Consider the following 12,223-nt stretch of genomic DNA (forward strand, 5'->3'; position numbering starts at 1 on the left):
ATCCCCTTCCTCTAGAAAAAGAGAATGAAACATAAAATTACAGACAATTCTTCTTCTCCATCCATTTCTACTTAGTGTTTGGTGGTTTTTGACTCAGCATTAACTTTTTAGAGACACTAGGCTATAAACGTCTTTGTTAGTCCACAAGCTTCTTCAGGACAGGGAGGAGATTTCATTTATGTTTTTATCTCAGCCCAGCACAGGTTGTTGAATGAATTAATGGAAAGGGCATTATTTTATATGTGTAGCGTTGACTCAGCAAACACATATGGTGCTGCCCTGCACATCAGTGTTGCAGGGACACAGTTCTCAGCGGCACCCCCTGAAGGGAGTGGTGCATGTCAGGAAGTCAGTGCTGGGCAGTGGGGCCAGGCAGATCCAGAGCCAACCCTGACCTTGCTGAGTGTGAGGCTCGAGAAGTTATTAACTGCTGTAAGGTTCAGTCATCTGTTTGTTAAATGGGGCAGTGGTGCCTACTTGCTGAGATTATGTGAGGTCAGCTACGAGGCCAGCACAGTACACACCACAAGCTTCCCTTCCTTCTCTTCTTCAAGGATGCTCCAGCCTCATTGGGGAATTTGAACTTGTATTGAGTATTTGCCTTATTCAAGGCACTTGATGATCATTGGCCTTAATGGTGAACCTATTTGCTTGAAGAAGTTTCTATAGCTCCTAGGGAGGGAATATAGCATGGATTCTGGGTCCAGGGAAACCCTGGTGGTGTAGTGGTTAAGTGCTACAACTGCTAACCAAAAGATCAGCAGTTTTAATCAACCAGGCACTCCTTAGAAACTCTATGGGGCAGTTCTACTCTGTCCTATAGGGTTGCTATGATTCAGCATCGACTTGATGGCAATGGGTTTGGTTTTGGTTTTTGGTCTCAGTTCAGGCATCCTGGTTTGAATCCCAGCTCTTCTTGTGTTTTCTGGGTGACCTTGGGCAAAGTACTGAATAGTTCTGTGCCTTGGTTTCCTCATCTGTAAAATGGTTATAGCAATAGTGTCTTTGTCTGAGGGTTGGTGGGAAACTAATTGTAATACATACAGGTAAGTGTCTGGAATATGCCTGGCTCATAGTGGGCACTGTAGATGCATTTGCTATTATCCCATACCCTGTGCTTGGGGGTAAAATGATGGTCTTTGAGTGAGGTGAAAAGATCCTTAGAAGCCTTATTCTCTAATCCCAGCCCCAAATTAGAGACGAAGAAATCAAGTCCCAGAGAAGGAAAACTGACTTGTTCCAAGACAAAACTCAGTGGTAGAGGCAGACCAAGCACCCCACTCCATGGAAGCCTTGTGCTCTTTCTAGATCTTTCTAGATCAGCTAAGGAAGGCTCAGTGGAGCTTTGTGTTTCATGCCTGTCTGTGTCTTCTGTAACTGGTGGAAGTTGCCCAAGACAGGTGGGAACTGTAGACACGTAAGGCTGGAGCAGCCCACCTACCTACCTGCCTGGGCACAGCTCTTCATCTTTCCACCTGGGAACATCAAGTTGGCTGAGAAGACATCTCCTGTCATCTTTTTTGCAGACTGAAGGTTTATGGGAGGTGCAGGAACCCTCCAACTTGGGGTGCCTCTTGGGCTTTATCCACATCTGGGCCCTGTGGATGGGTAGGTGGGTGACCTGTGCAGTGTCTTCACAGGAAGGTGGTGTGTATGTGTGGCTACACGCGCGAGCAGCACTTGGAGGAGGCCATCAAGGCCCACGTGTTCCAAGGCCAGGAGTGGGACCCCAGAAAGCACATCCAGGAGATGCCCACAGATGCCTTTGGTGACATTGTCTTCACAGGCTTGGGCCAGAAGGAGGGAAAGGTGGGTCTCCATTGCTCTGGTGCTCTTCATTGTGGGCTTAAGCCCACTGCTATTGATCTTGGAGGCCCCACAGCAGCCCCAAGATGGCATGTGGCAGCCCCATGATAACATGTAACAGTCCCATGGCAGGTTGGGGTGGGCAGGCTGAAGTGGGCAGGCTGGGGTGGGTTGTGGCCCTTTGGATATGTGCTGACCATGAACAGCTGCCGTCTGCTGACACAAGGTTTCCTCCCACTGACCTTTCTCTGCAGTATGTCCGAGTCTCCCAAGACACACCTTCCAGCGTTATCTACCATCTCATGACCCGGCACTGGGGTCTGGATGTCCCCAACCTCTTAATCTCGGTGACGGGTGGGGCCAAGAACTTCAACATGAAGCCGAGGCTAAAAAGCACCTTCCGGAGAGGACTGGTCAAGGTGGCCCAGACCACAGGTAAGAGCCCTGTCTGCACAGGCTCATGTTGGAGGGGCTGCCCAGAAAGTAATGGGGAGGGGGTGGGGGTAGGGTGAGCAGGCAGCTCCAGGTGAGGGCATCCCTCCAAGGCTGAGTGGTGGCCATTGCGATTGGAAAGACCCTTGGGGTCATTGAGTCCATGCCTTTATAAATGTACTGTGGCTACTGTAACAAAGTACCATACACTAGAGTATTACAACAACAGACATATGTTCTCTTACAGTTCTTGAGGCCAGAAATCTGAATTCAAGGTGTTGGCAGGGCCACACTCCCTCCAAAGGCCTTAAGGAAGGAAACTTCCTTGCCTCTTCCAGCTTGTGGTGACTACAGGCATTCCTTGGCATGTGGCTGCATCACTCCAATCTCTGCCTCCATCATCGCATGGCTGCTGTCTTAGTTATCTAGTGCTGGTATAAACAGAAATACCACAAGTGGCTGGCTTTAACAAATGGAAGTTTGCTCTCTCACAGTTTAGGAGGCTAGAAGTTTGAATTCAGGGTACCAGCTCCTGGGGAAGACTTTCTCTCTCTGTGTGTTCTGAAGGAAAGTCTTTGTCATCAATTTTCCCTTGGTCTAGGAGCTTCTCAGTGCAGGGATCCCAGATCCAAAGAACGCACTCTGTTCCTGGTGCTTCTTTCTTGGTGGAGTAAGGTCCCTCTCCTCTCTGTTCAATTCTGTCTTTTATATCTCAAGAGATTGACTCAAGATACAGCCTAGCCCTGTAGATTGAGTCCTCCCTCATTAACATAACTGCCTCTTATCCTGCCTCATTAACATCATAAAGGTTAGGATTTACAACACAAAGGGTGATCACATCAGATCACAAAATGGTGGACAACCACACAATACTGGGAATCATGGCCTAGCCAAGTTGACACACATTTTGGGGGGACACAATTTAATCCAAAACATCCATCTTCCATCTGTGTGTATGTCTGTGTCTCTTCTCTTCTCTTGTAAGGATTAGGACCTATCCTACTCTAATATAACATCATGTGAACTAATTACATCTGCAAAGACCCTATTTCTAAACAAGGTCACACTCACAGGCACTAGGGTTAAGACTTGAACAAATCTTTCAGAGGACATAATTCAACTCATAACACCCCCTCGACTACAGATCATGACTCCACACCTGGGTGGAGAATCGTTGGGTCAGACTTACCCAACTCCTGGCTCCTCCCTTGACATCCTACTGCTGCCTTCCAGCTCGTTCACGAGACATAAATGGCTCCAGTGTATAACTCCACTAGTGACTTGCACCTACAGGTTGCGCTGAGTGACAAGTTTATGGGATGGCATGGGCAAACGATTCCCAAGTGGGACAGAGTAGCTTGAGTTCATCATGGGGACAGTATTGAGAGTTTCTGAGAACCAACTCTATACTTATCACTTAATCTTTCCATCACCTTCAGGTAAGTAGTTATATTATTTCTATATTTAACCGTAAGAAACTGCATCATTGAGTTGAATAGCTTTCCATGGCCGCACCACTAGAAAGATTATGCAGGGGCCAAGACTTCTCCCTCATGCTCTGCAGAGCCCAGAATATCACAATGTGCTGGGCTACATGCCCTTGGGGACTTGAGCTTCCCTCATAGTGATGATTGATAAGTAGAGTGTCTGTGTCTCCAAGGTGGGTCACACTGGGGCAAGGTAGCAATGAGGAAAGCTGTGTTTTGGGGTCTAGATGAGAGCAAAGTCGTAGAGCAACTCCAAGGGTTTGGTTTTCACAGAGAATGTGACGCCCACCCTTGACTTGATCTTTGCCCTAACCCAGTTGCCATCGCACTGACTCTGACTCCGACTCCTGGTGACCCCATATGTGTCAGAGGGGAATTGCGTACCATAGTTTTCAGTGGCTGATTTTTTGGAAGTAGGTCACCAGCTTTTCTTCTGAGGCGCCTCTGGGTGGACTTGAACCACCAACTTTTTGGTTAGCATAGCAGCTGAGACCATTAACTGTTTGCAGCACCTAGGGACTCCTAGGCCTTTGCCCAGAAACAGTCTCAACCTGAGTCTTACTTGGCCTTTCTCGGTTTTACCGTTTCCCAGTGGATGATGAGGGCCATCACCTTTTCCTCCATCCTGCCTGTAAACTGACTCTTCTCAGCCTGTTCACGTGGGACTTGGTCAAATGTAGCTCACCCTTATCCAAGTACACTAGTGACCTTCGCAACATCTTCATCTAATACCATAGCTTCATTAGGTGTGCATCTGTCTCCTGGGTAATACAGGTGGCAGCTTCATCACATGTCTTGCCAGTGTATCATTTTGGCTTTCAGTGTCAGTGTCCTTGCTGCCCACTGCCTGGCCCAAAGCCAGTGCCACATGCTTTAGATTTTTAAAATTTATGGCAGCACCGTGGCTTGCTTGTAGGTGCCACTTTCTGTGGTACTGGTCAAAGAAACAGCAAACATTGATTTGTGCTTATGGCTCAAGGCAGTGGCTGTGGGCCAGGGTTGCAACTCCACCCCATGTGTCTTCTCAACTGGGGACACGGGCCAGAGGAATGAATCTTACTTTGGACCAGCTGTTCTTGTGGAAGAGGTAGTGGAGCAAAAAAAATTTGGTGTGAACTCACTGTGCTCTGACGTGGTGGTTGTTCTATCAGCCTGCATATCATTGACCAGAGCAGGACCTTGGTCAAGCCCAAAAGTGGGGTGGAGAAGCTGATTTCCCACAGGGAGCCATTGCATGTCCTGTGGCCATAGTATGTAGGTTTAATCCCTTACAGGGCATAGGGAGCAGGAATACAATCTACCACATATGGGTCCCAAAAGCCGAGAGGAAGAAGGGAAAGTTCTTAAAGTAGAACAATAGGTAGAAGTAGGAGTAGGAATAGAAATAGAAGAAGTAGAAATAGAAGCAGCAGAAATAGAAGTAGAACCAGAATAGAAGGTGAAGAAGTAGAAAAAGTAGAATAAAATAGAAGAAATAAAAGTAGATATAGAAGACATAGAAATAGAAGAAATAGAAATAGACCTAGAAGAAGTAGAAGCAGGAACGGAGGAAGTGGAAGAAGTAAAAATAGAAGTAGGAGTAGAAATAGAAGTTGGAGTAGAAATAGAAGAAGTAGAATTAGAAATAGAAGTAGAAGCAGAAATAGAAGAAGCACAAATAGAAGCAGAAGAAGTAGAGGTAGATTTCAGAGAAATTTCCCAAGATTGGAACAGAGCAGAGGTAGCAGGAAGGTGGGAAGAGGAGATGAGACCTGGTCTGAAGATGGATCTCTATTCCTGTCCTCCCTATTTCTACCTGAACAACATGGAAAGTCATTGCCCTGTGGTTCCCTGAGCTGCAACATGAACACATACTCATAGTGCGTGTTCTTAACCCTGGATTTGAGAATCATGCCTACTAATGTATTTGAGACCTCCTTGAGTAAGGGGCTCTGCAACACTAAGGAATGAGTATCATTAACCACAAAAGGACCTGGGGTGTCAGGATTTTGCCTGGCAGCTGCACCTGTGCACTTGCAGGCCCTATGACTTCTCTGCTCCTCTTCTCCAGGGGCTTGGATCATCACTGGGGGATCCCACACTGGGGTGATGAAGCAGGTGGGTGAAGCGGTGAGGAACTTCAGCCTGAGCAGCAGCTACAAGGAAGGTGATGTCATCACCATTGGAGTTGCCACGTGGGGCACTGTTCATAACAGGGAGAGTCTGGTTCACCCTACGGTGAGTAGAGCCTGCCCCGGGGTGGGGGCAGGTCAGAGAGGGAGAGTAGTGGTAAGGAGAGGGTGTGGGGAACACGCCCATAAATGAATAGATTGCCATCTGGGCACCAGAGGGAAGAATGGGGTTCAGGTGACCCACCCAAGTCCTGCCCATGCCATGAACCCAGTGACCTGGAACAAGCAGCTTCCATGGTTGGACTCCAGCTGCGTTCCTCAAGACCATGGGGAGGATTAACATAAGAGCCATATCAGAGCCACCATGGTTTGGGGGCTATCCTCATGGCCACTCTGATGAAAAACCATGAAATGGACTTGGGGAGGGAAGTAACTTCGATAAGGTCACAGCCAATGAGCACCTGAGCTGGACTGAGCCCAGGCCATTCAATCTCAAAACTTGTGCATGCTGAGGTCCCTCCCCATCCTCCAAAAAAAAAAAAAAGTTGCCATTGAGCAGCCCCATGAGTGTCGGAGTAGAGCTGTGCTCCACAGGGTCTTCAATGGCTGGCTTCCTGGAAGCAGATTGCTAGGCCTTTCTTCTGAAGCACCTCTGGTGGGCCTGAACCAGCAACCTTTTGGTTAGCAGCCAAGTGCCTTAGCCGTTTGTGCCACCCAGGGATTCTGAGGTCTCTCCAGCCCAGGAATTATGTGGTGGTGTGATTCCAGACAGTCAATACCCACTGTGAGCTTCCCTTGTAGGAGGGACGACAGAGCTCACATGAGTCTGTTTAATTGGTTTGGCAGTGAGAATCAATTCCTTAAATACGAAGACTGGAGTTGGAAAAGGTCATGGGATTCATTCAAAAAGTTTTTTAAGGGCATGTGACATTTGATGTAGTGGGCACAGGTCCAGCTAATTCACATGGTCAGGAAGGTTCGGGAGACATTGATCCATGACTTGTGGAGGAGACTTTCCTGTAACTACCACATTTATGAGTGGCCATTTATGCATGGGGTACTCCACCTGCTCTGGCAAAGGCCACTTGCACTTGATCCTGAGGGAAGAGCCTCCTTGGGGTGGTGACTTCTCTGCTAGTCACAGATGCCCGTGGGGGGCTCAGCCAAGAACTTGTCAGCCTGTGCTGGCCTTTGTCTTCCTTTTCTTTCAGAATCCAAGATGAGTACAGCTGGGCTGGGTTGGATTGACTGTTGGGTCTTTCATGCTTATTTTAGTGTTTGGAAAATTGAGGCCAAAAGAGGTTGGGAGATTTCCAAGATCCGCCTTTACCACGCTCCCCATTTCCAGTTCATAAGACTTCCCGTTATACCACACCCCCATCCTCTATGGCTGTAGGTGGGAACTACCCCTGAAGGTGCAAGGAGATCCTCCATCCTCCATGGACCCCAGAGGATGTGTCTCCTGGCCTAGCAGCTCCTGTGTATGAATGTCCTGTGGCTGCTGTAACAAAGTACCACAAATCTGGTGGCTTAAAATGTAAATGTATTCTCTCACAGTTCTGGAGGCTGAAAGTCCAAAATCAATATTACCTGGCCAAAATCAAGGTGCCAGCAGGGCTGTGCTCCCTCTAGAGGCTCTAGAGGATTCTTCCTTGTCTCTCCCACCTTCTAGTGCTGCCAGGCATTCCTTGATTTGTGGCTACATCACTCCAGTCTCTGCCTTCATCTTCACATTGCCTCCTCCTCTTCTGTGTGTGTCTAATCTCCCTCTGCATGCATCCCTCTTATAAGGACATTTGCCTAGCCAGACAGTCCAGAATAATCTCCCCATCTCAAGAGTCTTAAACACATCTACATATATCTTTATTCCAAATAAGGTGACACTTACAAGTTCCAGGGACTAGGACTAGACCCGCCCACCCCCCCCCACCAGAAGTCCCTGAGTGGCACAAATGGTTAACATGCTCAACAGCTAACTGAAAGTTTGGAGGCTCAAGTGCACCCAGACAGAGGTGCCCCAGAAGAAAGGCCTGGCGATCTGCTTCTGAAAACTCAACCATTAAAAACCCTATGGAGCACAGTTCTACTCTGACACACATGAGGTCACCATGAGTTGGGGACCAACTCAAGGGCAACTGGTTTGGTTTTTTTGGTTCAGACTCCCCCCCTCTCCCCTACTCAGTGTTAAAGCAATGGTGCTTTCGTCCGCCAATCTAACTCTTGTCTGGCCATCCCAGGGTGGCTTCCCTGCTGAGTACGTCCTGGATGAGGAAGGCCAGGGGAACCTCACCTGTCTGGACAGCAACCACTCCCACTTCATCCTGGTAGATGATGGCACCCATGGCAGGTATGGGGTGGAGATTCCCCTAAGGACCAGGCTGGAGAAGTTCATATCAGAGCAGACAAAGGAAAGGGGAGGTAAGTGGGGTGGGCTGTCAGACACTCTACGGGGAGCAGTGGCTGCAGGATGTTAGGGTGTTCATTGGGGTGGCACGCAGTGGTACACTGGATGCTCCTGTTTTTCTTCTCCCACCGTCTCTTTACACTGGGTCTGTCAGAGAAGAAGTGGCACTGGATGATGTTAAGACAGGCAAGGACAACCTTATCACAAAATAATTTCTGGAAGGGGAGAGAAGGGGTTAAAGGAAGGATGGGAAGAAGTACCAGGGGCAATTGGGCAAGACCCAAGAGCCTCTGAGTCTCTTACTCACTTAAGAGGGGTTGATGGTTGGCCTGAGGTTGCAATTAGGGCTAGTCTGCTGGGAATATTTTCTTTTCTTATGATAAGGCCACCTGGGTCCTGGGAGACTCAGGAAGAAGAGGAACATGGGGGTTGGGTGCTCAGAGAAAGGAAGGTTTGGGAGACATTCTAAAGTTATTTAAACAGAGTAGACCACTTACTGCGGCACGGGGTCTGGGTAGACCACTAAGCCCTTCTCAGTCAGTTGGTCATAGTAAGCCTTCTTCTGAACACCCGAGAATGAGGAATGTTCTTGAACAAAGGGCTCCAGTAAGATTCAGTTCAGTGGGGATGACCTTCTTCTGCCCTTGCACTGAGACCTCTTTGACCAGTGGGAAGAAAGTCAGGGCAGGCCCTGCTTCTCTGCCCACATTCAGGTCACAGGCCGTTGTACAGTCACTTGAGACCACAGCGCAGTCTCAGAGTCAGAAGTGAGGATATAGAAGGGTCAAAACTTGGAATTAGATGTCTGTTCCTTGTAGATGGAATGGGATGGATTCAAGGAGATTTGGGGGTCAAATACACAGGATGTTGTACGTGACTTGAGGAGGGGGTGAAGAAAGGATAAGAAAGAATACAGGGAGGTATCTAGCCCTATTACCTGAATTGGTGCAGAAACCTGTACAGCCCTGAGCCTCAAGCCTGGTGGGCATCATAGTACCCTGCAGGGTTTATCAGAACAGAGTGCGCTCCCCTCCCCAGGGTCTCTGGTCAGGAGTTCTAGTAGAGCTGAGAATTCTGCATTCGTAGCCATTCCCAGGTGATGCTGTTGCTGCTCGTCCAAGGACCCCACTTGGAAAACCCCAGCTTTGACAGAGGAAACGCAAGTTGGGGAGTGTTTGGGATGTGAGTGTGTGCAGACAGTGAGGTCACTGCTGGCACCTGGATAGAAAACTGACTGCCCAGGAAAAGGGATTTGTAAAGTCTTAATAAGGCCTCCTTTCTGCTGTGCTGGGTGGGGCTGGCTGGACTGACAGAAGACAGGCTTCCCTGGTCTTGCTCTTGTCCCATGTAGGATACTCCCTTGCCTGATGTGTTCCCAGGTGTGGCCAGATTTTGAGCAATCACAAGAATAGTTACAGAGAAAAGCGGCCTGACGGTTCACAGCAAGTTGAGTGGCCTGCCTGGTAGAGTAGACAGGCATGGGGTGTGTGTCTTAGTCACTTAGTGCTGCTGTAACAGAAGTACCACGAGTGGATGGCTTTCACAAACAGAAGTCTATTCTCTCACAGTTTAGGAGGCTAGAAGTCTGAATTAGGGTACCAGCTCCTGGGGAAGGCTTTCTCCCTCTGTCAGTTCTGGTAGGAGGTCCTTGTCATCAATCTTCCCCTGATCTGGGAGCTTCTCATCACATCCAAAGGACGCATTCTGCTCCCGGCACTTCTTTCTTGATATGGTATGAGGTCTTATTCCTCTCTGCTCAATTCTCTTTTTTAGATCTCAGAAGGGATTGACTCAAGATACAACCTAATCCTGTAGATTGAGTCCTGTTTCATTAACATCATAGAGGTTAAGATTTACAACACAGAGGATAATGCATCAGGTCACAAAATGGTAGACAACCACACAATACTGGGAATCATGGCCTGGCCAGGTTGACACACATTTTTGGGGGACACAATTCAAGCCATAACAGGGAGGGTTTGGGGTGTCAGCTCTAATCAACCATGACCCTAGTCCTTCCTTCCGTTCAAGAAAGTGAACGGGAGTAGAAGGCAAGTGGGCAAGAGAGGTTGGACAACCAGGGTGTTCTTGAGTTTGCTGTGATTTATATAGAGTAATTCAGAAGGAAGGCCTGGAAATCTGCTTCCAAAAGCTCACAGCCTTGAAAACCCTACCGAATGCAGTCCTACTCTGTGCACATGGGGTCTCCGTGAGTCAGAATTGACTCAATGGCATTGGGTTTTGGTTTATATAGAGTAGGTCAACCATCTGCAAATCCTGGAGTGTCAAACTTTAAAGCTACTTATTCCCTGCAATACATCTTCCAACTGATACCTCACCAGGTGACTAGGAAAAGCAGCTTCAGTACTGTGAGCTGGAGAAAGCAGGAGAACGGGGAAAAGTATCCCTATGATGGGGGGCCTGAGTCCTCACCCCTTAATTCGGGGCATCATGTTTTGTCCTAGGGGTGGCCATCAAGATCCCCATCGCCTGCATGGTGCTGGAGGGCGGCCCTGGCACACTGCAAGTGAGTACTGGCTGGACTGGGTATGGGCTGCTAGGGTCAGGTCCCAATGCAGACGGGTAATGGGCCCAAGGAACCCGTTTGCCATCATTCCAGGGGATCATTGACAAGAGATGGCAATGGGCTTGTCCACCTGAGAAGGAGGAAGTGAGGGCCCACCATGTGACAAGGGGACCATTTCCAGGTGGGATGAGCAGGGAACCTGCTGGATGGTGCCCTAGCATGGGAGGGTGGACTTGGCTCAGAAGAGTTGACTGGTATAGACGTTAGAGACGGGCTCCAGAGTGGACTGGAGCAAGGATGGAGCTGGTGACCCTTGATTTCCAGGCCCCCCCTGGGGCATCCAGTGTGATTATTTCTACAAATTCATCACTCAGACTCCCCCAGGAGTGTTTTCGAAGTGCAGACCCTTGGACATCCCACCCCTCCCCTCCACCAGGTCTATGGAATCAGCAGCTGTATTTAACATCAACTCCTCTGGTGACTTTAATACGTTGCTGATAGACTATCTTGGTTTTCTAGTGCCGCTGTAACAGAAATACCACAAGTGAGTGGCGTTAAAGAATAGAAATTTATTTTCTCACAGCTCAGGAGTCTAGAAGTCCAAATTCAAGGCACCAGCTTTAGGGGAAGGCTTTCTCTCTGTTGGCTCTAGGGGAAGATCCTTGTCTCAGCTTCTGTAGCACTGGCGTTCCTCAGTTCCTTGGTGATCTTCCCATGGCCTGTATTTTTCCCTGTTTGTGCTTCTTGTCTCTGTGTCTACGCTAGTCTTTATAACTCAGCAGTGGTTAGGTTTAGGATACACTATACCGTTATACCGACAGGGCCTCACTAACATGGCAAAGAAAACCCTATTCCCAACAGAGATGTTGTTGTTACGGGAACAGCTCCCCAAGTCTTTTCTCCCACCAACTTTTGGTTAGCAGCCGAGCACTTAAACCATTGCATCACCAGGGCTCCTTTACACTGGTGTAGGGGTTAGGTATAGGGATGACACAGGTATTGGGATTAGTGCTCCAGCACGTATTTTGGGGGGACACAATTTAATCCATAACATGGACCTTTATTCAGAAACCATCCTGTGGCGTGTGGTCTAGCCTCTTTAATGCAAACTTGACCAGTGTTATTTCTGCCGTAGGAATGTCCAATGACTTTACAGCCTGAGGATTTGGGGGCAAGAGTATGAACATTTTATTTATGAGGTAGTAAAAAATGTCCCTGTTTATCAGGAGGTCAGAATGGAGCCCTGGGTGTCCTGGCTGAATGGGAATACAGTTGATCCCTGTTATTTGGAATTCACCTATGTCTAAGTCATTTAGTGCTGCTGTAACAGAAATACCACAAGTGGGTGGCTTTAACAAAGAGAAATTTATTTTCTCACAGTCTAGTGGGCTAGAAGTCCAAATTCAGGGTGTCAGTTCCAGGGAAAGGCTTTCTCTCACTGTTGGCTCTGGAGAAA

At 48.3% G+C, this 12,223-nt stretch overlaps 1 protein-coding gene across 3 annotated transcripts in view; it reads left to right on the forward strand.

Annotated features, from left to right (window-relative positions):
* TRPM2 (transient receptor potential cation channel subfamily M member 2) overlaps positions 1–12,223 on the forward strand; it is a 102,949-nt gene that overhangs the window by 17,187 nt on the left and 73,539 nt on the right. For all 3 annotated transcript variants that reach the window (XM_049875007.1, XM_049875006.1, XM_049875005.1), the window contains 5 exons: positions 1,641–1,809; positions 2,061–2,241; positions 5,776–5,942; positions 8,074–8,254; positions 10,706–10,767. In XM_049875007.1, the coding sequence (XP_049730964.1) occupies positions 1,641–1,809; positions 2,061–2,241; positions 5,776–5,942; positions 8,074–8,254; positions 10,706–10,767 (760 nt within the window). The remainder of the gene's footprint in view (positions 1–1,640; positions 1,810–2,060; positions 2,242–5,775; positions 5,943–8,073; positions 8,255–10,705; positions 10,768–12,223) is intronic.

This window comes from Elephas maximus, chromosome 2, assembly GCF_024166365.1.
Source record: "Elephas maximus indicus isolate mEleMax1 chromosome 2, mEleMax1 primary haplotype, whole genome shotgun sequence".
In the NCBI taxonomy this organism is placed as follows: domain Eukaryota; kingdom Metazoa; phylum Chordata; class Mammalia; order Proboscidea; family Elephantidae; genus Elephas; species Elephas maximus.